General features: G+C 37.2%; 1 protein-coding gene and 1 pseudogene across 4 annotated transcripts in view; one reads left to right on the top strand and one right to left on the bottom strand.

Annotated features, from left to right (window-relative positions):
• The window catches only part of Camsap2 (calmodulin regulated spectrin associated protein family member 2), an 86065-nt gene extending 59972 nt beyond the window's left edge, over positions 1–26093 (bottom strand). For all 4 annotated transcript variants that reach the window (XM_026397168.2, XM_026397167.2, XM_026397171.2 and 1 more), the window contains exons 1-2: positions 25117–26093; positions 2331–2590 (exon numbers count right to left, since the gene is read on the bottom strand). In XM_026397168.2, coding sequence (XP_026252953.1) covers positions 2331–2590; positions 25117–25255 — 399 coding nt within the window. In that variant the 5' untranslated portion in view covers positions 25256–26093. The remainder of the gene's footprint in view (positions 1–2330; positions 2591–25116) is intronic.
• LOC113188688 (small ribosomal subunit protein eS1 pseudogene) lies at positions 3337–11093 on the top strand (annotated as a pseudogene).
• Positions 26094–26794: the final 701 nt, after the last annotated feature.

Below are 26794 nucleotides of genomic sequence, written 5' to 3' on the forward strand. Positions count from 1 at the left end.
TATTCATCTAAAAATCACTCTTAGTCAGGTGCAGTACGTGGCACACACCTGTAATCCCAGCAACTTGGGAGACTTAGGCAAGAAGACTACAAGTTCCAGACCAGTCTAGGCAACCTAGTGAGGTCCTATCTCAAAATAAAAAGTAAAAAGGGCTGGGAATGTAGCTCAATGGTAAAACACCCCCAGGTTCAATCCCTGGTACCACAAAATAAATAAATAAATAATGAAAATCACTATCTTAAAATACATAATTTGACTTGGAATCTGTTTTCATTCTATTAAGGTGCCACACTTTATACTAAGACCGATCAAAAAGAAGTAGTACTAATGCTATTTTTTTTAAAAATAAGAATGATACTTTTGCTGCCACCATACATTTCCCCCCCCCAAAAGAAAGCTGTGAAGCAGAATACAGAAATGAAACATGCCAAAATTACTAATTTAATTTATATATAAAAAGTGGTAGGTGATAGTCAATATACTCAATGCAAATTAAAGAAACTATTTTCTATGATATTTTCCGAACAGCAAAAACTCTTAAAAAAAAAGTTTCTTAAGGTACAAGCTTTGACTTGTAATCTGAAAAATTTTATCACATGGGTTTTAAGAAAGGGTAACATAGTATTACAATATCAACCAAAATGTCACAGCAATAGAAAAACTTCAAATTGTAACTGAAATTGAAAGTACACAATTAAAATACAGGTCAGCAAATGTTTCATTGCAAAATATTAAAATGAGCTTGCCAGCTATCATGTTTTCAAGTTCTAACAACCCAAAATAAAAGTTAGAACCAGAAAAATAGGGAAATAATTTTCTGTATCGTTTAAATAACATCCTTTAAACATTATTTAAATATATTTAAAGTTATTAGCATTATCGGTACAGTGTGAAAGAAATATAAGTAATGCAATTAGTAGTCTACCAAACCCATTATCTCTAAATTAATTCTGCACATATCTTCATACTTCACACACAGAAACTGCACTAGAAAAAAAATGTAAAAGTATGTTGATTCATTCTTATTCTAAAATAGATAACCTAATTTAAAGATAACTAGGTTATAAAATGCTTATCTACTTGTACCTGAAAAAGCAACTACTACTGCTCAAAGTCATTAATCATGCTTTGTAACTATTCACTTGGCCAAGAAGTGGAAGTAATTGGTGGGAGCATTCAACTAGTGGAGTGATTCTGGAGGAGCTAAATGTGACATCAGATAGTATGGTATTCAACACCTTAGTTGAATTTTGCTTGCCTCTGGTACTAGCAAACAAATACATATATATAAAGTAGGTATACAAAAGTCAGAGAGTAACTATAGTTGAATTTGCAGTCATCAAGGAAAGTTGAAAATCTCATATCTGACAACAAACAGATCAACATTCTCAGTTATCATAACTGATTCTATTATAAACCCATAACTAATTTCCATTAACTAAATTATTCATGAAGTTCCTCTGGTACATTCCACTCCTCATAAGTATTAAAATAAGTTTAAAAGAAGAAAAGACAGGCAGAAAGCAAAGTAGGTCATCACCTCATTTAGTACTAAATTTGGTAAATTAATATTTGTTCACCATCTTAAATTTCACAATTTTGTAATACAGTCTTCTATGTACACCCTTACCCCTTTTCCCAAGCAAGACCAGTACTCTCACAAAAGATAATATGATTTAATCAAACTGCAAAACCACTTTCTAATAGCATTATTGATAATAATTGTGTTTTGTGAAACCTAAGCTAAAGCAGTTACAATGGTCTAAATAACATACAATAAACTTAAACATTTTGATTAATGTCGTCAGAGACTATCCATGACAAAAGTTCCTGCATGCTAGTCCCAGGCCCGTTTAGAATCCTTCTGCAAGTATTTTCTACTAGAATGAGTTAACAGTTATTAAATAAACTAAAATATCTAACATGCAGAAATTTACCACTTATTCAAACACAAAAATGAACACTTAGAAATTTCAAACTCTTGCCTAATGAAAATAAAGTCAAGGATGCATTTTGCATCTCTTCTAGTTTGTGTTTATGATGGAAAAAACACTTTTTATATTAAATTAAAATTACTTTAAAGAAGCTGGAACTACACAATTTTTTCCAGATATTAGATGGCACCAAACAATCCAAAATAGTTTGTTAAAATCTTCCTTTGCTTAGAAACAAGATTTACCAAAAAAAAAAAAAAAAGGATAATTTTTAAACTCTAGGTAGTAATGATAATCAAAAGGCAAAACATACTTCCCACTGTTTTATAGTATCAATTCACATTCAATAGTATGTACTTCAAACTTTAAAATAATCTTGGGCATACAAAAACTCACCATCTGTATGGGTTTCTTGTGGAGATCTCGTTCAGTTACCAATTTTTCCTGGTCAGTGACATAAAGACCTTTCTGTGCTAAAGCCTGGATTACAGCATCATGGCCCAAAAGGGGTTTTGCAGCATCACTCTTGAGAATTAGACTTCCAGCACGACAATACAGTTCAGCTGACAGAAGCAAATTAACAACAGGTGGTTTGATGTGTTCCTGGTCATACTGATCTGTGTAAAATGGTTCTCGAAGTTCCTCTGGCACATTTTCTATAAGATTAAGGGGGGAAAAAAATCTCTTACAAGATTTTTATAAGAGAAACACAAAATTTATTTAATAATTATTATTCATCACAGATCTTAAGATTCCCTCTAAAATAATATCCCTTTAACTGAAAAAGTAATTATTTAGACTGTGGCACATCATCTAGAACAAAGAAAGAATTTCCTTTATAGAAGATACTGTTCTAAGAATATTCCAGAAACAGACTATTAAGCAAACAAGGAGAAGTTTTCTAAGTCTAGTGGCTCTGGGGAATGATTCCACATGGAGAGTCAAAAGCACAGAAGAAACTATGAGACTCCTAAAAACTTATTTCAGTGAATAACCACACATGCAAGCACATGCACCACAATAATACTTCAGGAGACTACTAGGCCTTGCTGCCTGAAAGGATAAAATCCTTTGCCTAAAGTTTTATAGCTACAGAATTGCAGAACAGAGACTATCTCTTATTCTGTCCCTCTACCTCAAGGCCTTAGGTCTCTCTCCCCCTTCTTGATTAGCCTGCTAAAGTTATTGAGGAAAAGTTGTAGGCATTATTTAGGAAAGATTCCCTGTTTAAAATCTGGTACTCAATACTGATGGCTATAAAAATCAGAGATAGAAGAAAGATTATTTAATAGGAATAAGGAAATGAAGTTTGAAGACAGTAGTAAAATCAGGAAGTAAGGACAGAAGAGATTGCTAAAGAAAAACAAAAAGGATCCAGAAATGAGCAGAGACAGAGGTCAAGATGGAAATCAAAGATGATCAAGAACGGTTTGCCAGGGAAACAGTGATAGCATGAATAGGAAAAAATACATAAAAATTTTAAAAAAATAAGAGGCAGAGTCAATTCTGAAAGCAAAACCATACACTCAGTTTTAGACATCTTGAGTTTGAAATGACAGAAAAACTATCCAAGTGGAAATATCCAAAAGCAGCAGGATATATAGGACTCAAGAAAGAGGTCAGAGTGAATGTATTAATTTGGGATTCTGGAGACACCTAAAAATATCCTCATTTAATAATTGAAAACACTTTTCTTCCTTTGTAGCTGCACCACCCAGTAGTGAGCCAGGTTTATACTTCAACTACTTGACTCAGTATTGTGAACTGAAGAATATATGCTGGGACTCACTTAAATTTTAGTATTAGAGGAACTACACAAAAGCTATTGAGTAGAACAATCATAAAAGGGAAATTATTTTAAGCTATTAAAAAATGTATAAATAATGGATTTTATTTCCTATATCAATAAAAATCATTAATATAGATGAACTGATAGTTAAACAGTTGCACAAAGAAAAGTCAGTGATTATTATCAGGATTATAAACTTATCTATCATACCTATACACCCACCTAACATTTACTTACTCATTGCTTTCCTACCCATTTTTACACATGATCTTTATAACATTTTGGTGAAATGGGCAACAAATAATAATAAACAGATAAGTAATAGAAATATATACTTATACTTACAAAGAACTTTCTACATGTGGGCACTGTCCTAAACATGAATTCCGACATTTAATCCTAAACAACCCTTTTACACCTCATTTGACAGATAAGAAACTCAAGAAAGGTTATCTTGCCCAAAAGTAAATGCAGTATTCTAGCTCTAAACCATCTAGCTAAACAGACTCAATAGCACGCAATATGACAAGGATAAAAGATGGAAGGTGGAAGGCATAGAGCCCAGGGACCGTCTTCATTCTATCAAGGCATTCCCACAAACTTAAGTTATAAAAGCATAAGTTTTTAAAAAGCCCTAAATACAAGGAAAAGGGAAAGGATCCTTAGAAAAATCAATGTTTCAAGAATATGATAAAAAATAATTTTTCAACCTCCAAAAGAATGCAAAATTCCATATTAAATATTACAAAATAGGTCACTTCAAAAACAGCCTCAGCAAAAAAGCAAGCGCTAAGCACAGTTAAACCCTGTCTCTAAATAAAATACAAAATAGGGCTGGGGATATGGCTTAGTGGTCAAGTGCCCCTGAGTTAAATCCCCAGTACCCCCCCAAAAAAGCTCTTCAAAAACTAGGTGTGCTCAAGAGAATCCTTTCAAAATGTCTTATCAATTCATCAACATTATTATTTAAAAAAAAACAAATTGGAGCTGCATCACTTTTTAAAAAAACAATGAGACAGTATACGAAAAAATAAATACACAAAAGCAAAGATAAGAGGTTTTACTCTTTTCTTAACTTCCAGAACAAAAAGGTTAAGAAATTAATAACTATGAAATGGCTGAGTGAAATATCACTCCTAAAACTGCAAAGAAAAGAAACAAGTTTTTCTTGTATACCAGGATTTAAGCAGAACCTATCCTAATCATGTTTTTATAAATCTGACTAGATCCAAGTTTTGAAATTAACATTAATTTGAAATGCTTGAGGTACAGGTAGAGGGAGTAGAAACAGTATTGCTAAAAGCAATTTTCTATAAAGCTGAGTTAGGTACTAGTTGCATCCATATCCCAGAAAGTAGTACAGATTTATTTAAAACAATGAAGTGTCAGGAGGTAGAAGGAATGCACTTTGAAAACATCATCATACTAGGTAGGTGGGGTGGTGCATATCTAAAACCCCAGTGACTAGGGAGGCTGAGGCAGGAGGATCCCAAGTTGGAGGCCAGTCTGTGCAACTTAGCAAGACCCTGTCCCAATATAAAAAATAAAAAGTGCTGGGAATGTAGCTGAGCATTAAAGCACTCTTGTTTTCAATTCCCAAGACATGAAAAAAGAAAAAGAAAGAAATACCCTTGCCAGGTGGGCACAATGGTGCATACCTGTAATCCCAGTGCTCAGGAGGCAGAGGCAGGAGGATTTCAAGTTCAAAGCCAGCCTCAGCAATTTAGCAAGGTGCTAAGCAATTCATTGAGACCTTGTTTCTAAATAATGTACAAAACAGGACTGCAGATGTGGCTCAGTGGTTGAGTGTCCCTGAGTTCATTTCCCAGTACCCTCCCAAAAATTAATTAATTAATTAATTAAATTTAAAAAAGAAATACTCTCACACTAAAAAATAGAAACACTACTGTATTTTTCAAATCTAAAGATTGTTTCTAAAACAATTACTAACACAGAACTTGTAAATTAAAAAAAAAAAAAAAAACCAACTGAAAGGATTCCACAGACTCTGAACTTGAAATTACATGCAACTCAGTACGGGTAATCAAAAGTTACAAAATATTTTTTTTACAAAATGGCAAAAAATTAAAAAAAATTAAACTTAAAAAAATAAACCATGAACCTACTGCTGACAATGTACTACTAAAAGGATGCCCTCATATAACCAAAGAGAAAGGACCATGTATATAACGATAAGGATCCCAGCACCTCACTCTATCTAGTACATGGTAAGTGCTCAGTAAATTTTAGATAAGTTAATAAAAATGCTATTTTTTAAAAATTCTTGTCAGTAGCCTTTTCCTATAGGAACTCCCAAATTTCAAATTTCCCCCAACTAACTTCCTGATTCTGTGCTATTAACCATAATTTAATCTGTACCTGCTTTGAAAAATACTAATTTTCTCCTGGGCCATCTCCACTTCTGTAACAGCATTCCCTCTCAAAACCTTTGTTCAGATAACCTACATTCACTACTTACATTCAGTCCAAATTTGGGGAAATTTTGGACTTTGGGAAAGTATGGGCTTGATTTTAAAAGACTGGGTAGAGTTCTAATTCTACCACTTAGTCGTATGGGTTCTTAAGTGCAGTAATTAACTTTCCAGAGTTCTAGTTTCCCAATATTCCACAAGTACACTACCCACTACTATGATCCCAATGACCTCTTTTCCTTGACCCACTATACTCCAGGCACACAAGTCTTTCTGGTGCTCAAACACACTAAGTTCAGCCCTATGGACCTGTGTACTAGCTGTTCTTTCTGCCTCTAGTATTCCCCTCCTAGTTGCATGGTTGGCTCTCTCCATTCACATCTCAGTTAAATGTCATCTCCTCAGACATACCTTCCCTGACAACCCAATCATCCTATTTTAACTTTCTAGATAGCAATTATTGCTATCCTATAATATTTTGTTTTTATTTTTGCCTTTTCACACTACAATATGCCTCAAAGGAGAGCAAGTTACTTCTCTGTCCTATGTCACCAGCACTTAAAACTATGCCTGACAGAGTAGGAACTCAAGTACTTACTAAAATAATTTTTAAATCCCTAAACACAGAGTTTTGCATTCATATAAGGTACCAATTAAAAGGTTCTTCCTTCCCTCTGCTTTGTTACCAAACAATGCATTAAGTGCTATATGACAATCCTAGGCTTAAATTATTACCCCCATTCCTCCCGCTACCCCCCAAGACCTAAGAGCTCTTCAGAGTTCCAAACCCTTACATAGGCCACAGCCTACTTAACTCTCATTTGTTGTTGTTTCTTTCATTCTTTTGTTTTCTTCATGGTACTGGGCATCAATGTCAGGGCCTCACACATGCCACGTAAGCAATCTACCACTAAACTGCATTCCCAGGCCTCTACTCAACTCTTCACTTAGTACCTCAAAGAAATCTCAAATTCAAATGGAAACCAAGTTTCTCAGTGACCAGAGGAATTAGAAATATAACAAAGAGCTGGGCGTAGTGGCACACATTTATAATCCCAGAAACTCGTAGGCTATTGGCAGGAGGATTCCAAATTTGAGGTCAGCTTCAGCAACTCAGTGAGGACCTAAGCAACTAAGCAAAACCTGTCTCAAAAAAAAAAAAAAAAAAAAAAAAAAAAAGTTAAGAAGAGCTTGGGAGGTGGCTCAGTGATAAAGTGCCTCTAGGTTCTACACTTGCTGCTGGATGAAATAGGAAGCATTGTTGTTCAATATCTATCTCTCTCTATATATAAATAGCTAGAGAAAAAATAGATGTAGGTATACATTATATATGTGTTTGTCTGCTAAATAACATTCCAAAAGCAATAAATCTACCATCTGTAATAAACTTCCCACTGAAAGGAAAAGAATAATGAATAAATGGCTACTTCCATTGCTAGAAAGAACAGAGAAAGTACAAAGTGAGTATAGAACCTGTGTGTGTGTGTGTATGCATGCATAAATAAGTAGAAAAGAAGGGAAGCTCCTCCTTTTGGAATAGTAACTGATAAATGGGGGTCACTAATGGCAATAATCAACAGTAAAAATTGATTCAGGCAAGAATCTTTACTGAATGCTAATATGGTGAATAAAAGTCTGATGAACAAGATATTTTAAGTTATGTCCCCATAAATTACTTATTAATTACAAATAGAAAAACAATAATTTTATAGTAAAGAAAACTGACAGATAACACTTTAACCAGATATCAAAGTAAACTTCACCAATACTAGAACAAACATTATGTACATCTTTTTGTTTGTTTTTTGGTACTGGGAATTGAACCCAGAGATGCTTACCCACCAAGACACACTCCCCAGCACTTTCTATTTTTTTCTTTTGAGATAGGGTCTCACTAAACTGCTTAAGGCCTTGCTAAATTGCTGAGGCTGGCTTTGAACTCGAAATCCTCCTGCCTCAGCCTCCCAAACTGCTGGGATCCCAGGCGTGTGCCACTGAACGCAGTGACCATTATGTACCTCTTGATGTGATTTACTAAAAACACATTTCTATTGTGGTAGTTTTTTGACAGACTTGTGTAACTTTAATCATTAAGAAACATCAGACAAATACAAGTTGAAAGACATTCTACAAAGCATTTGATCCATTTTTCTAAAAGTATACTTTATTAGAGGGAAAAAATCAACACTGAATGCTTAGACATTTGAGGGAGACTAGGAAGGAGGATTTCCCATTTTTCCACACATCCCACCCAGCTTTCTAGTATCACTGTGTATGAAAGAGGACCTTAAGTTGTTCTGGCTTTAGGAGGAACAGATGGGTAAAGAAATGCTCCTCTATCTGAGTGTCTTTCCTCTGGAGATGTCAGGTTGCCAACTAGTTTGTCTCTGGGTGACGGGACACTCTTGCCCAAGTATCCTGTGGAATGCAGAGATGGACAGACGTGGTTGTGGTGGTGGTAGTGGAAGTCATGAGAGAAGTACAGTAATAAGTTAATCAGAGGGAGTCAGGGAGAAGTAAAAGGAAGAGAGTGAAGAAGGAATGTGGGAAAGAAGGAAGAAAGTCAAAGAAAATGGGATGGCAGAAGAAGGCAGGAATAACAGGGATTTACAATGTAGTCTCCAGGTCCTGGGTCTCTCTCACTTCTTGTCTGAGGGCAGGTCTCTGGCACTTTGTTTTTCTTCATACATTAAGGCATTCCTACTGGGACACTGCCAGCACCCATCACAGGATGTCACCATCCTTCTAGTCATTCAGACCAAAGACAGAGGGAGACAACTGCTGAATGCAGGGTTAACACTCCAAAGTACTGCAGAGGAACATATAGAAAGAGGTGACCCAGTTAGCCCCTGTGGACAACTGGCTGCTTTTACCAGGCACAGAGGGTAAAGGAGATTTGGCAAGAGCTAATAAGATCTATGTAGGAGCCAGGCATGGGGACTGATTTTCAACTCAGCATATATTTTAGTGTACCTGGTCTTCAAAAATGTTAATATCATAAGGGAGAAAGAAAGCCTAAAGAACTACTACAGGTTAAAGGAGACTAAACAAATTTGACAACTAAATACAATGCATGATTCTAGACTGGATCCTGAAATGGGAAATAAAAAGCAATAAAATAGACATTAAAACAACTGGCAAAACTTAATAGGGGCTGTGTGGATTAGATAATATTATATCATGGTTAAATTTCCTGATTTTTAATTAATTTTATGTAAGAGAACTATCTTTCATCTTAAAAGATATATACTAAGGGAGAATGGGGACATAACATCCCTAATGCATTCTCAAATGGCTCCAAATATATCATACATATATATTTTTAAAAAAAATTTCTTTAGTTGTAGTTGGACACAATAGCTCTATTTCATTTATTTATTTTTATATGATGCTGAGGATCAAACCCAGGGCCCTGCACATGCAGGTGAGCACTCTACCACTGAGCCACAACCCTAGCCCCTCATACACATATTTTAATTTGTATATATTTATGTATGTATGTATGTATATATACACACATACATATTATAATATATACATGTATTTGTGTAAGAAGGAGGGGCTAGGAGGGAAAGAGGGAATGGTAAAATAAATGAGACAAATTTGTTGGTCAATCAGGGTAAAAGATATTTGGGGTTTTTCTGTACAACTCTTGTACATTTGAAATTATGTTGAAAAATGTTATAAAATGTCAAAATGCCTAAAACCAATCTTTTTTTCCCCAAACTTGATTATCTTCCAGAATTCCTTACATAAATGAATGACCACCATTCATTCAGTTGCCCAAGTCAGAAACATAGGAGCCATCGTTAATGTTTCTGTCCCTCAATTCTCCAGGAGAAAAAAAAAAAAGTCCAGGCCAACCCCTGCACCCTTCTTCACATTCTCAAATCACATCTCTACGGTCCAGGTGATCAGTACTTTTCATCTCAATTACTGCATTCATTCCTAATTTTTTTTCTTTTCATATTCACTTTTGTTCCTACTCCAAATCGCTCTCTATTCTAGCCAAATCCTGCTTACTTCCCTGAAGTAAATTTGATCATTTCACAAACACCACCGCCATCCCCACCACCACACTCAAGGGTTTTCAATGACTTCTCATTTCTCTAAGAATTAAAATCTTTTGCTTTTGGCTCTCTGAGCAGCACCATGGTGGTAGGCAAGAACTTACAAAAGGCGACAAGAAGAGAGCCAAGAAGAAAGTGTTTGATCCATATTCTAAGAAAGATTGGTATGATGTGAAAACACCAGGGATGTTCAATATAAGAAATATTGGAAAAACATCAGTCAACAGGACCCAGGGAACCAAAATTGTGTCTGATGGCCTCAAGGGTCAGGTGTTTGAAGTGAGTCCTGCTGATCTACAGAATGATGAAGTTGCGTTTAGGAAGTTCAAGCTAATTACTGAGGACGTTCAGGGAAAAAACTACCTGACTAACTTCCATGGCATGAATTTTACCCGTAACAAAATGTGTTCCATGGTCAAAAAATGGCAGACGATAATCAAGGCTCATGTTGATGTCAAGACTACCAAAGGTTATTTGCTGCGTCTATCCTGTGTTGGTTTTACTAAAAACGCAACAATCAATACAGAAGACTTCCTTCACTCAGCACCAGCAGATCCGCCAAATCCCGAAGATGATGATGGAAATCATGACCCAGGAAGTGCAGATAAATGACTTGAAAGAAGTGGTCAACAACCTGATTCCAGACAGCATTGGGAAAGACATAGAGAAGGCTTGCCAATCAATTTATCCTCTTCAAGATGTCTTTATTAGAAAAGTAAAAATACTGAAGAAGCCCAAGTTTGAATTGGGAAAACTCATGGAGCTTCATGGTGAAGGTAGTAGTTCTGGAAAAGCTACAGGAGATGAGACAGGTACTAAAGTTGAATGAGCTGATGGATATGAACCATCAGTTCAAGAATCTGTTTAAATTTCAAATTTTTAATAGTGACTAATAAAAAGTCCTATTTGTAGGGGAAAAAAAAATCTTTTCTCGGGGCTGGGAATATGGCTCAAGCAGTAGCGCGCTCGTCTGGCATGTGTGCGGCCCAGGTTCAATCCTCAGCACCACATACAAACAAAGATGTTGTGTCTGCCGAAAAACTAAAAAATAAATATTAAGATTCTCTCTCTCAAAAACAAAAAGTTATAAAAAAAAATCTTTTCTCTGACCTAAAAAAAAAGAAATGATTCTATCCCCCCAATCATTCGGTTCCTGGAAACCATGCTCTCTTCCTGCAAAGCCTCTGCACATCCTGGTCACTTGGTTTGGAATGCTCTTTCTTCCTATTCTTTTTACTCTTTCTGATTCTTGGGGTCCAATGACCCATTCAGTTTGATCCAATTTTCCCTCAATAAAAGGAAAGAATATAGTATTTATCCGGCCTTCCCTGTATCTCCATGTACTTTTTACTCTTGAGAAACTATTCAATTCTATAAAAAGGAAAGTGTTTGGGGCTGGAGTTGTGGCTCAGTGGTAGAGTGCTTGCCTTGCATGTGTGAGACACTGGGTTTAATCCTCAGCACCACACAAACATAAATAAACAAAATAAAGGTATAAAAAAAGAATGCGCTTGTAGTTTGTAAAACAAATTGAAATGTTTGAAGATATTTTAAGTACGATAAGTAGTTAGTAAGCAAAAAGCCTGTTAGACATAGAATTGATTTGTAAGTAGTAGCATATATATATGGTACACATAAAAAGGAATGGGGGGAAGATACCTAATTATTCATGAGCTAACTAGGTATTAAATATTCATGATACATATACATGCAAGGTACTAATATTTATGATATAGTATATATACATGAGACTAAACAGAGAGTCAATGAGCACTTAATATTCACAAGTCCTTAATTCACTCATCCATTGATGATGCTCATTTTGTCCTGTGTCTTCTGCCCAAGAAACACAAAACCCACAGCTGTTCATCAAGCTTTTGGCAAGCTGCAGCTGTGGGAGGCATGCTAATTCCCTGTGTCTCTCTGATAGAGTATATGTCACTGGTCTGTGTCTCTGTGAGCCTCCTTATTGGAACCTTATTCTGTTCCTGATGACCACATCATCAGCAGAAAAGGCTACACAGTAAAAAGAGATGGACATGGGACAGGAAAAGGAAAGACAATGGAATGAATCTGACTTAACTTTTCTATGTACGTATATAAATACATCAGAGTGAATTTCCATATCCTGTACAACCACAAGACCAGGATCCTAATTAGAATAAGATGTACTCTATGTTTATATAAATATTCAAAGTATAGTCTAGCATCATGTATTAACTCAAAAAAACAGATTTTGTAAAATTTTTAAATTCTGCATTTGGGATAGACTCAAAGTCAAAAATGAAGAAACACAATGGGGGAGGGGACAGTTTTCTTGAGCTAAACTCTCTTGTAACACATTCTGAACACGGATTAAAAGCATCCAGGAAACACACACCAAAAAAAGAGAGATGAACATATGAACATTGTCCACTGTATGGTCCTTCCTCCTTGCTTCCACCCTAGCTTAAATGTATTAAACTCACCCCATATCTTGATTGTTTCTCAGTATAAACTGATATAACAAGTCAGATAATTTGCACATTTAAAGTTGTTATGTGAGCTTCCTGTTCCATGACCTCTAGGATATGTGCTGAAGGTACATACTTGGAGGTTACCAATGCATCAAAGTAATTTTTTCCCATACCAAATAATAAAGGGGAATTCTAAGGAGTAATCCAGCTAATAAATAAAGTATGACAGAGAGATTACTAGACATTGAGTGAGTCCTAGTAGAAGTACAGCCACCTATAAAGAAAGAAGGAAAGAAAATTCAACCCTTAATGCAATCAGTTCTCTAGATCCAACTATTAACTTGTAAGAAATATAGAGAACAAAGAGAAACTTGTTAAACAATGACATGGAGATCTATACTATGAGAAATCTTATAGGACAAATAGTCTGCTTTTCTCTGACAAATAAATTGCCAAGAAAGATAAAATGAGATAGAGGAGGAGCCTACATATTTTGAAAAAACTTAAAGAGACATACAACCAATTATAAAGCATGGTTCTTAGATCCTGACTAGAACAAACTATAAAAAAGAAATAAAAATGAGCAAAAGTATTTAAAAGGCAATCATAAATGTTAATACTGATGCTATGGTGTGATAATGACAGAGCTGTGATGATGGCAGTGTTGTTTATGTTTAAAAAGAGAATCTTTGGGCTAGGCCGCAACTTCCTTAATAAGACACCTATAGAACAAGAATTAAAACCAAGAATCAACACATGGGATGGATTCAAACTAAAAAGTTTTTCTCAGCAAAAGAAATAATATGTGAGGTGAATAAGGAGCCTACATCCTGGGAACAAATTTTTACCCCTCACACATCAGATAGAGCTCTCTAGGATATATAAAGAGCTGAACAAAATAAGCACCCCAAAACAAATAATCCAATCAATAAATGGGCTAAGGACCTGAACAGACACTTCTCAGAAGAGGATATAGAGTCAATCAACAGATATATGAAAAAATGCTCATCATCTCTAAAAATCAGAGAAATGCAAATTAAAACTACTCTAAGATACCATCTCACTCCAATAAGAGTGGCAGCCATTATGAAGACAAACAACAACAAGTGCTGGTGAGGATGCAGGGGAAAAAAGTACACTCATACACTGCTGGTAGGACTGCAAATTGATGCAGCCAATTTGGAAAGCAGTATGGAGACTCCTTGGAAAACTGGGAATGGAACCACCATTTGAACCAGCTATTCCTCTTCTCGGTCTATAACCAAAGGACCTAAAAACAGCATACTACAGGGACACAGCCACATCAATGTTTATAGCAGCACAATTCACAATAGCTAAACTGTGGAGCCAACCTAGATGTCCTTCAGTGGATGAATGGATAAAAAAAATGTGGCATTTATACACAATGGAATATTATTCAGCAATAAAAAACAATAAGATCATGCATTTGCAGGGAAATGGATGGCATTAGAGCAGATTTTGCTAAGTGAAGGTACCAATACCAAAAAAACAAATGCCGAATGTCTTCTCTGATATAAGGGGGGTGACTCAAAATGGGGTTGGGAGGAAGAGCAAGGGAGGAAGATTACCTCTAGATAGGGAATAGGAGTAGGAAGGAAAGGGAGGGAGAAGGGGAATAGCATGGATGGTGAAAGGAGACCTTCATCATTATACAAAATACATGTATGAAGATGTGAATTTGGTGTCAATGTACCTTATATATAATCAAAGATATGATAAATTACTGTATAATGGTGCATTAAGAATTGTAATGCAAAATTAATAAATAAATAAAATCATAAAAAATAAATAAAAGCTTTTTTTTTTTTAATATTTATTTCTTGGCGGACACAACATCTTTTGTTGGTATGTGGTGCTAAGGATCGAACCCGGGCTGCACGCATGCCAGGCGAGCGCGCTACCACTTGAGCCACATCCCCAGCCCCAAGCTTTTTGATTTAAAAAAAAAAAAGAGAGAATCTTTGGTTTTAAAGATATATAGTGAGGGCTGGGGATATGGCTCAAGCGGTAGTGCGCTCGCCTGGCATGCATGCGGCCCGGGTTCGATCCTCAGCACCACATACAAAGATGTTATGTCTGCCGAAAACTAAAAAAATAAAATATTAAAAAAGTTTAAAAAAAAGATACATAGTGAAATATTTATAGATGGAAGTGATGCAATATCTAGGATTTGCTTCAAATAACTGGCAGAGGTGGGGGTGCTGACAGATGAATCAAGATTGGCCACAAGTTGATAACTATGGAGGCTCGGTAACAAATACATGAAAGCTTATAGTTACTGCATATATTTGAGATATAATCCAATGGTTTTGTTTAAAGAGAAAGAAAAAGGCAAGAGAAGAAAATACATAAATTGCATGAAACAATCAGGAAAGAGCTCTGTATGATGTAGTACATGGGAATGAGACCTGGAACTACTACAGCCACTTTCCACCACGGAGAAGACAGCCTGAAGATGAAATCCACCCATGAGAAAGGGCACCACTGACAGAATTAAATGGAGCTGGAGCCCTGATCAAGTCAAATCCAAAACCCATCCTACCTCAGGACTTTTTCATTTTTATAAACTAGTAAATCCTCAAGAGTCAGCCAATTTGAGTTGGATTTTCTGTTACTACAAATGAAGGTACCACAACTGATACAATCTCCCATTTACTTTCAACCTAGTCACATTTGTTTCTTCATTCACTCAAAATGTTATCAGTAAAATCATCAATAACTCCTTTCTGCTAAATCCAATGAACCTTTTGGAACTAATTGCTAAATCTTCCTCGGCTGCACCTTAAATGTTATTATGCTCAGTGTTCTATTCCCAATCTCTGAGACTCCACATTCCTCATCATTTTCTTTCTTCCTCTCTAGATACTCTATGCATGACTCTTTTGCTGGGTCTCCATCTTCCATCTTGTTCTCTCTCCATATCCTCCCTTAATGAATGGAGGTCATCCACTTTCTTGATTTTCATTATCAGCTATCAGCTATCATGAGAGATCTCATTCATGAGATCTTCTAAGCTCCACAAATGAATTCCCAAGGGTCTAAAGCACATACTACCATTTCAGATGTTCCTCAAACTGAATGCTATACCCTCCACACACAATCTGACCCTCTTCTACTGTTCCCTTCTTCATTAAATAGATTCAATCTTAACATTTCTCAAGATCTCAGCTTTCCTTCCACATATCAAATCAATCACCATGTCTTATATTTTACATCCATCCACTTCTCTCATAGTCACTGAAATCATTCCTATTCAAGTTCTATCATCTGGACCTGGACCAAATAGATCCCCCTTCATGACTCTTGGTCCTACTCCAACCCACTTCCCATCTTATTTCCATGACTTTTTTTTATTGTGGTTAAATCCACATAATATAAAACATACCATGCCAACCATTTTTAAATGTATTCCAAAAGATCTTTTGGAAAAGAGACTTCTGATGATATCACCTTGCTTAAAACAGAAACTAAGTGACTTGGAGTCAAGGTAGGAAGATTGTCACCAGATCTACTCTTTTACATGTTTTGAATTTTGAATCTGTGCCTGTTCTACCTGTTTAAAAAATATTTTAAGCATCAATAGATTTTCAAGAATCTATAAAAATCAAGACCTCTAGCATTTATGTAAAATTATAAAAAGAGGTTAAAGATACTATATCTCATTTTGAAATGTGTCACAATACAAATTCTACAAAACATATAAAATAGAGAATAAGTTTACATGGTCAACAGTCTATACAAATATCATTTTTAAAAAGGATGAGCAAATTTGCATAGTATGGTGTCAATTGTTGGTCCTACCCAGAACACTAAAGTTCAGCTCTGTAAAAGACACATAATAACTAATTGGTATGTTCATTTAATACAAGAAAATGGAAACTGAACAGCCAGAGGAAATCTTCCCCAACATTGAAACCAGTGGTGAATTTGGTAAGTACCCTGCAGAAGATATGAAAGAGGAACAAACACTGAAAATATCCAGAAACACTGATGAGATGGTTGGATTAAAAATTTTGCTTCAGAACAAGAACGCTGGGTCAGATGAAATTCACCCATGAGGAAGGGTACCACTTGTTATTTATTTCCTTGAAAACAAGGAAAAAGAGACAAGAATGTTAAGGCTTCTGGACAGACTACAATGCCAGTGTTTCTATCCCAGACAGCAGGGACCCCAAGTTGTATGTCCCAACAATTTATGCCTCACTGCCTAATATGAGAAAGAAATGTATTTTATTACCTACCTTTTATATAATTAAATAGTATCCCCTTTAGACAGTGGGGGTGGGAGGCATGGAAAATAAAAGGCTAAAAAAAGATAACCTTTAGAGTAGTAGAATGGCATCAAGAAAAAAAAACTGGGTGGGGGCTGGGGTTGTGGCTCAGTGGTAGAGCGCTTGCTTAGCATATGTGAGGCACTGGTTTTGATTCTTAGCACCTCAGTACAACATATAACTAAACAAAATAAAGGTCCATTGACAACTAAAAAATATTTTTAAAAAACGGAAACTACCTACTTTGAAACTTTCCTTTACTGAGGACAAGTGTCTATAAAACATTTTAAATGTTTCAATCAAATGTCCTTTATTTCAAGAGCCTTAAGTACTTAAAATGCGAATGCAATTCTCATTTTAGAGTTAGAAAATGGTTTGAAGGAAAGGATGAGAAAGGGGAAACATGACAGCTTCAAAATAACATTTTAAGATCACACATACAGATCCCAGGAACCAAGATGTATGAGACATGAAGGAGATGAAGATTATTTCAATTAAAATTTCCACTTCTGCCTGTAATCCTGGCAGCTCAGGAGGCTGAGGCTGGAGGATCTCGAGTTCAAAGCCAGCCTCAGCAAAAGCAAGGTGCTAAGCAACTCAGTGAGACCCTGTCTCTAAATAAAATACAAAACAGGTCTGGGGATGTGGCTCAATGGTCACGTGCCCCTGAGTTCAATCCCCAGTAGCTCCCCGCCCCCCCCCCCAAAAAAAAATTCCACTTCTTTATCTCTAGAAAGTACAATACAAGTCCTTTATGAATATTATTGGGGGATATAGTTCAGTTGGTAGAGTGCTTGCCTCAAATGCACAAGGTTTAATCCCCAGCACCCTTCCCCCACACACACACACACAAAATTGTTGAATATTACTGGATATAACACTATAGTATATAACTACAAGGGTTACCAAGGGAGTTCAGGCTCCTCTCTGTCACTGTATTCCTAGCTTGTTTTATCTTTTCTAGTTTGTAGTGAAAATATTTTTAATAAAAACTTTCATTGATATAACAATAAGAAATAAAATCCCATTCCACAATAGAAAATAGAATATCCAATAGCAGCCTACATGTGAAAGTAATAAAATGAATATTTTGTAATTACATGTGTTCCTTCTAAACAACTCAAAGATTTATGAGTATTACTATCACAACTATTCAGCAAACATGAAAATTGAGACAAATCACTTCAGGAAAATGCTCCAGAAAAGAAGGAAGTCAGGTGGCCTTTAATTTAAAAATACATGATGAAGAGACAAGCTTTAAAAAAAAAAGAAAAAAGAAAAACACAGGTATTAGTGGCATATAATCCCAGTTACTCCGAAGGCTGAGGCAGGAGGATCTCAAGTTGAAGACCAGTCCTGATAACTTAATGAGATTCTGTCCAAAAAATAAATACAATAAAATAAAAAATAAAAAGACTGGGGATGTGGCTCAGTGGTAGAAACGTAGGAATGAAGGGCTGGAGGAAGGAAAATAAAAAATATGTGAAGCTAAGGGGTGGGAAAAGTGATAAATGTGATTAGTGAAATGATTATTAGCTAAACCACCAAGCTTGTCGGTATTAATAAGTATATAATATTTCATTTAAATATCATTATTTATAATTTACTAATTGAAGGGTTCATAAAGTAGTATGTACACATGGCAAACTAGATCCACTGAAGGAGGGAGGAGACCCTAAAAATGACAGAGGCTAAATACATTTCCTATTTCTGCTCTAACTATCCAAATATAAATAGGCTTGTTGGAGAAAAATGAAACATATTTCTAAATTTTGCAAAGAAAAAAAAATTAAGGCTGACTAAAAGGTCTTCATACTTTTGTATGCCTTCATTTCTAGTATAAACATAAGATTGTAATGTATTATATGAAGAATATAACACAGATTAAGATGCAAATTTTAGTATCATAAAGAAGGGCTGGAGTTGTGGCTCAGCAGTAGAGTGCTCACCCAGCACATACAAGGCCCTGGGGTCAATACTCAGCACCACATAAAAATAAATAAATAAAGGTATTGTGTCCAGCTACAACTAAAAGATAAATATTTTTAAAAAAGACTTAGACTCTAATTTTAGTTCCACTGCTAACAAGCTGGATGATCATGGACAATTTAGTTGACCCCTCTATACTGTTTCCCCATTTATTAAAAAAAAAAAAGCAATTATCATATTTCCTAAATTCTTTTTCCAATTTGAGTATTTGTGAAATCAGGATGTCTTACAATTAATTTGTACTTCAATGTGCAAAGTATCTTTTAAATCATAATATAGCTTACGACCTTTATAGCTGTGATTCTTAAGCTGGGGTCCTTTTGCTCCCCAGGAGACATCTCACAATGACTAGACCATTGACACAAAAGAGATGGGAACAGGGGTAGGGAATACAACTGACATTTAATGAGTAAAAGCCAAGGATGCTGCTAAAATTCTACAAGGCACAGGACAGCCCCCAAGAAAAAAGAACTATCTTACCAGTAGTTCCGCAGTTGGGAAATCCTGCTTTAGAGTCTCATGAGGAAAAAAATAAAGCAATGTTGACTTAATAGGGTTGTTTGAAGAATTATAAGAGAAAAACTACATGTAAAATGCTCAGAATAGTAATTAGCACAAAGTCCTGTTATTATAATAAATTAGTAATAGTAGCTTTTTCTTTTCTTCTTTTTATCCAATATATTTAGATAATTTGTTTATCTACTAAATAAACACCTAATTCCTTAGCCTAGCTTTACATACTATTATGTCCCAAATTACCTTTCAAGCTGTGTCTCTCACTATTTTATTACAAAAACCTCCTCCAATTTACCTGGTCTATGTTGCTTCACTAACACTACCTGGTATCATTTACTCCATGCCTACACACAAACCATTTCCTCCATCTACAATGCCTACTTTCTATCTGGCTTGATTTTCTTCAGGATTTAGCTTGAATATCACCTCCAGTATGAGGTCTTCCTTCACAGACTACTTAAGCTGAAAGTGATCTCTCCCCACCACTCATCCCCTACCCCTACCCCTACCAGTCTCCCTCTGAATGTCTTTGCTCCCATTATATGACTCTTAACATAGATTTCCTGAACTCTACGTACTTATACATTTATCACATCTTCCTCTACTAAAGCATAAGCTCTTAAGACCAGCATTGATGAAACCTACAGCATTAGACACTATTTATCAGACCTCTCCACTGAAACTTCTCCTTTCCTGGGCTTCAGTGTTATGCTTTCTTAATTCTCTTCCTAAGTAACTGCTCTAATTCTGCCTCCTTTTCCTCAGCCTCCTCCCTGCATTCTAAGTATTCACTATTCCTTAATTCTGTCTCAAATTTCTTCTCTCCTAAGGTCATATCTACTTCCAATTTCAATTACACTGCTATGCACAAAATACCAAATAATTATTTCTATCCTTAATTTCTCAATCATACTACTACCTACGTTTATAGCTACTTATTTCATTGGATTTCTCAGAGAAGATATTTAGCCAACACATCAAGTTCAAGGTTTTTGAAAATAAAGCTGCCTTCCCCATTCCAGCTTACTGTTTTTTCTCAGTTAACAGCATCACAATTAATTCTCCTAGTCACTAAATCTGAAAGTCTCAGGTAACCTCATCCTCCCTAAAACCTCAGGTGACCTTATCCTCTTAAATATTCTATTTTCAGCTAAAGCACTCCCCATGCACCCCAAATTCAATCTTTTAGAAATACTAAAAATTAAATTTCTGCAACATTTTTTTTAAACATCTGTCTCTTTTCCATTTCTTTGACTTCCACCCATTTAGTATAATGGTTAAGAATACAGACTGAAGTCAGATTTCCCTGGTTCAGATCCCAGCTTCATTAGTTGGGTGGCTTTGGATGAGTTCCTAAACCCATGATCCTCACTTTCCTCATCAGCAAAACTGGAATGATTAGCAGTTTCCACCTCATAAGGCTGTCATGAGGATTAAAATGAGATACCATGTGTAAAGTGCTTGACCCACAGTAACTGCTGGATAACTGCAGCTTTAATGTCATTTTCACCCCACTTCAAGCCCTCATCACCTCTTGCCCAGAATCCTACAATAATGTCCCAAACTGGCCTCGCTACTGCTACTCCAAGCCTCTCTTAACCACAGTTACTAAGCACTGTTCTTACAGTCTTCATGGCCTTAGAGTCAGATCATACCATACATAGGATTTTGACAAGATCTCTTGGGATATACAAAGAAATATAACAAGGTTATAACAGCAAATGAGTTTATAACACTGAACTAAAATAATCTGAAAAAAGGGAATGATGGTTGATAAGGTTTAAATGATAAACTGACATCAGAAAGTGAGCCTTGAATTCCATGTTAAGTACTATGAATTTAAGAATTTAGTAACAAAGAGTGTACAAGAGGTTCTGCATCCAGAATTCCCCCCAAGAGATTTAAGGGAGCAGGACATTTAAAGCAAACTCTGTCTTATAATTGCTTAAATAAGTTCAGCTATTCAAATTCAGCAGGAGCCCCACAATGGTTTAACTTCCTCCTGTTTTTGCAATTTACTTAAAGTAACTAGAGTATTGTTGCAAACTCATCTACATAAACTTATTCATTTGATTAAAACTGTAGTGGCATTATTCTGCAAAATAAGCTATTAAGACAGGCCATTTGGAATATTTTTAGGATAAAGAGAATGAGTCAAAGCTCTTGACATAATACTTCAAATTAATTAAATATTCCACATCTGCTTCCTAGTTGTTATGATGTTTATACTTCATTTATTATAGTTCAATTAGTTCATTCTATATCCACAACTGATTTTTAGCTATCATTTTAAATTACTTTTCCAACATATGGTTCTAAAACTAACTACTTTTTATATGTCAAAAGTTAGGTTTCTAACAGAAAAACCCTATATATTATTGTTAAGAGACTTTAGTAAATCATTACTGAAAGTTGGGTTATTTGTTTGTTGTTTCTGGTTTAGTTTGGGGTACTAGGGATTGAACTCAGGGGCACTCAACCCCTGAGCCACATCCCCAGCTCTATTTTGTATTTCATTTAGAGACAGGGTCTCTCTGAGTTGCGTAGGGCCTTGCTAAATTGCTGAGGCTGGCTTTGAACTCACCATCCTCCTGCTTCAACCTCCAGAGCCACTGGGATTACAGGCCTGCACCACTGAGCCAGGCTTGGGCTAATTTTTTGAATAAATGAATACAACTGGGCAACAATTTTGAAATATTTTGTACATTAACCTTTTCTGGTAAGCATTTATAGCAAATGGAGATTATTTATTTTAAAAAAACTTATTTTTTCTACTCACTTCATAGAAATTTGTTATGAAAAACTGTCAATAAACAAAATGTACAAACAGGGCTGGAGTTGTAGCTCAGTGGCATAGCACTTACCTAGCGTGAGTGAGGCACTGTGTTTGATCCTTAGCACTACATAAAAATAAACAAATAAAATAAAGGTATGCTATCCATCTACAACTACAAAATTTTTTTTTTTTTTTAATGACAACTCTTGGGCTGGGATAGTGGCTTAGTGGTACAGCGCTTGTCTCATATGTGTGAGGACCTGGGTTCGATCCTCAGCACCATATAAAAAAATAAATAAAGATATTGGGCCCATCTACAACTAAAAATATTTTTTAAAAAATGACATCAGCTCTTTAAAAAAAGTGTACAAACATAACATTCTTAACAATGTATTAATTTCTTGTTACAAAGTCACACTCTGAAGGCCTTCTAAACTCATTTTTTCATCTCATCTTGAATATGATCTTTTTAATCCATTTCAACTGCTGCCAAGGCAAAAGTAACCAAGTACCAACAATATTCCTCTAAACCATTTGAAAGTTCCTTAAGATCTGTCCAATCTTTGAAAAAATATTAGATATGAACGTGTACTATGTGCACATTTTCCACACTTGCCGATAAAAGGATCATTCTGCAGAATGGTTACAGCAAAAAGCAAAGACTTCAGGGTCAGAAAGACCTGAGCTGGCATGTTGAATATATCACTTGTCAGATGTTAATCTTGTGCAAATTAGTCTTTCTAGCCTGAAAAACAGTGCCTCCTTCATCTGAAAAACAGCAACAGTATCTATAAGGATACTGTAGGAATAAATGAAATAATGTTGTTAACATAATGGTTAACAGGTATGTCCCACCTTCACTAGTGTCTTACCCTTTGTAGTCAAACCTCAAATGAAAACTCTGCCACTTACTGACAGTGTGACAGTAGAATTGTTTCATCTCTCTGGCTTCCTCACTTTGTTCAAATGAGGAACACACTATGGACATCACTGAGTTGTGAATCCCAAATGTACAACTTAATGCAAGCATCTAGCAGAGTGCTTGGCAAAAGAATAAGATTCCATTAATACTGTATTCCTTTCACTTCCTTTCTTCTCCAATAGGTGCTCTATGTGTGTTCATGAAGTGACCCAGAATCTACTAACTGGCCTGACACATATACAGAAAATAGGCCATTTTCTGGTTTAGACTTTGTGAATGCACAGCAAAATTTTGACATCTGTATTCTAAGAATCCTCTCAGTTTCTGATAGAAAATATTCCTGTTTCTACTGACCTTCCATTTTGTATCCATTACTTTTACACATAGGTTACTATATAAATTTTCCTCTTTCCTAAATACTTAACTAGCCTTCACTGACCTTTCAAATGGATATTACATTCAGTATGCTACTTAAGTTAAAACCCAACACATGTGTTATTCTTATTGCTTACATCAGTAGGAAATGTAAAATAATAATACTTTGTGCTTTCTTCTGTTACTACTCTAGATATTCAGTTTCAAAGAAATCTTACAATTTAAATTATTTCAAAAGATTTATTACATTTATTCCTGGTGCCAGTCTAACACCAAAACATGAGAATTCAAATAAAATTAAGGCTGTCATAAATATAAAATTACATCCATGTGAATTTCCTCCAAAACTAATTCAATTTTCCAAACATTGAAGTTCATCTGCTTGTAAATTAAGATGCAAGTACTGAAAACACTCAACTATATGTTCAAACAGCAAAAGTGAACTAAACCATTTACCAATATATTTTCACAGTCCTAAATCAGAAATCAGCCATCATCTTCCAAAAAAAAATCCTGTATTTAATATCCAGAAAAAAGTTTGTAAATAATAAGGAGCTTTTCAATAAATATTTTATGAATGCAAATTTATTAACTACAGTAGAATAAAAATCTTACAAAAATTACTCTTAAAAGTTATCGCAGTAAATGACAGAAGTGTCTTCCAAAGAAAAGCCAGCTAATTTTTTAAGCATTCCACAGCTTGGGCTCCTAAACCAACAGCTAAAGAACAGGCCCTTTTCCTGTTATTCTGCAAGACTGGGTTATGGAGGGAGTGCTTAATTGTGATTGTACTACAGAATTTCTGTGTCAACAGCACATATCATCAAAAAAAGCTTCTAAGAAAAAATCCCAAGTAGGGAGTTTTTGTGTCTCTTAATGTGTAAAGCCAAAATACATTCATAAAAAGAAAGACCCCTCACTGATTATACGAAATGAAAACAGCAATGTATAGTCAGCAAACTTACACACTGGCTTTAATAGATGGTTTAATAATAACGTGAAATGTGTACAGAGGGCTGATACAGGCATAAAGAATGGCAACAAAAATTAATACTGCTTTTCAACACAAGCCACCTTCCATCCTACGGAGTGTGAACAGCAGCCACCATTACAAATGTCAAAAATCAATAGAGTACTATGTACCATCTACCTTCTTCCAATAATGAAGAAACCAACACAGATTTCTTGGTAGAGTAATCACAATTATGACTGAGGGGGGAATGTATGCAGTACAATGAGGAAAGTGCCACAAATTAAAACCACTCTACATAAATTGCTCACTGGTTTAAAAAAAAAAAAAACTGCTCAGTGAAAGGGGGGGGAAAAAAAGAACACTTTTGCTGTCCAATAAAAGGAATCCGGCCGAATCCCCCTGACCACTCCAGAGCCCTTCATTTACAATCCAACCTGCTTGCTTGCTTTCTCCTCTCTTTCTCCTCGTCCTAGTCTCCCACCATCTCTCTGAACCGGTAGGGAAAGCCACACATGGAGACTCGCGAATCGGGGAACAAAAACCGGGATGTGGACATCCTCGGAAGGAAGAGGTAAGGGAAGACACCACTTACCTGTCCCAAAGGCTTTGGCCACCAGCCAGGCCAGATTGCAGGCGATTTTGGCCCTGGAGAAATCATAGTGGTCAAAGGGCTTGATGGCTGGAACAATGAACGTCTTTCTCATCTCCCTGGGGTCTGCAGCATCCCCCATCTTTCACCGTGGCTCCTCGGGATGTCCGGGCTCTAACCTTCACATGGTGTGGCCTCGCCGCCGCTGGGGTCGGGAGGGGAGGGGAGGGGAGCTCAAACCATCGGGGCCGGGGCGAGGCCCACCCGGGCGCCGACTGGAGGGAAGCTCAGCTGTGCGCGCCGCGAGCCTGCCGCCTCCCGCGGGAGCCGCCGCCGCCGCCGCCGCTGCCCCCGGGCATAGGAATGTGGCGGCGCGGTGTCCGTCGTCCGTCCGTCCGCCCGCGCCCCTCGGAGCCACCCGCCCCGCGAGCGCGCGTGTGAGCGAGGCCGCCTCCCCTTTGTCTCGGTTTAGTCACACGGGCTTGGGGGAGGGTGGAGGCTGGAAGGGCCCGGAATTTTAAGGCGCGGGGGGGGGGGGTAGTCTTTAACAATCACGTTGTGGAAAATGTCCCCGCCACAGCGATGCCCGCACGCCCTCGCCTCCCCCTTCCCTTCCCTCGGAGCGGGAAGACCCCCTCAGAACGCGGGTGGGCGGAGGAACCAGCAGGACCCAGGGGCGCGCGGGGCGGGGGTGGCCCACCCAGGGCCGCGGGAGACCGAGCAGAGGAAAACGTCAAAATCACTGCGGCGCCCAGGCCGCCGGCGGCCCGTCCCCTCCTCAGCTCCCCTCCCGTCGCCTTCTCCTCCTTCTCCTGCCACCGTCGCCTCCCGGCGCTTCCTTCCTGCTGACGGGCAAGGCGGTGGCCTGGAAGAGGCCGCCAATCCCTAGCTCTCGATTCCTGCCTTATCAGTTATGTCCTCGTATTTTTTCCCCCTCCTCTTGCCGCCGGACTAGGGTGCTCCCCCTCAGCCGCTGCCGCCGCCGCCGCCGCTGCGGTTTTCCGGCTGCGGCACTGGATGGAGAAAGCAGATGCGGAGACTGAGCATGCGCCCTGGCGCTGCTCGGGCCCCCGCCCGCTTCCCTCCGGCCGCGGCGGTCCCGGCCCGCCGCCCCGCGCACTGAGCATGCCCAGCCTCGCTCCCGGCCCGCGCCCGGACTCTGGCGGCTGCCTTTTAATCATCACTTAGGAGTTCTCGCTGGGGTGGACGTCCTCTGAGTCTCTGGCTTCTGGCTGCTCCACTTACACTACGAAACAGGAAAGGGAAGGAAAAAAGGAGAGAGTAGGCCTAGCCATAGCCTGTATAATATTCTCTGGTGGCTCAACCAAAAGAACTGATGTTTATTTAAAATGCTTATTTTGTGAAATGCACTTTACTGCGAACTTGACCTGCACAGTCCCATGTAGTCCTCACAGTAACAGTAAAGGGTGTGTATTATCGTGGTTGACCACGACATTATGGAGAGATGAAGTGAGTTAAGTCATCCTAAGGGCTTAAACAGGTCTGAAAATCAGGTTTGAGGCTCCAAAGCTATAGGAATTTCATGAAGTCAAGATACTTTCTTAACTTGATGCTCCACACTGGGACGTTCTAAGAGAAGGCATACATCCGTCAGATAAATCCTTTCACCAAGTAAACGGATACCTCTCAGGATCTGAAATCTAAAGGCCTTATAGCTTCA

Source organism: Urocitellus parryii, chromosome 9 (genome assembly GCF_045843805.1).
Source record: "Urocitellus parryii isolate mUroPar1 chromosome 9, mUroPar1.hap1, whole genome shotgun sequence".
NCBI lineage: Eukaryota > Metazoa > Chordata > Mammalia > Rodentia > Sciuridae > Urocitellus > Urocitellus parryii.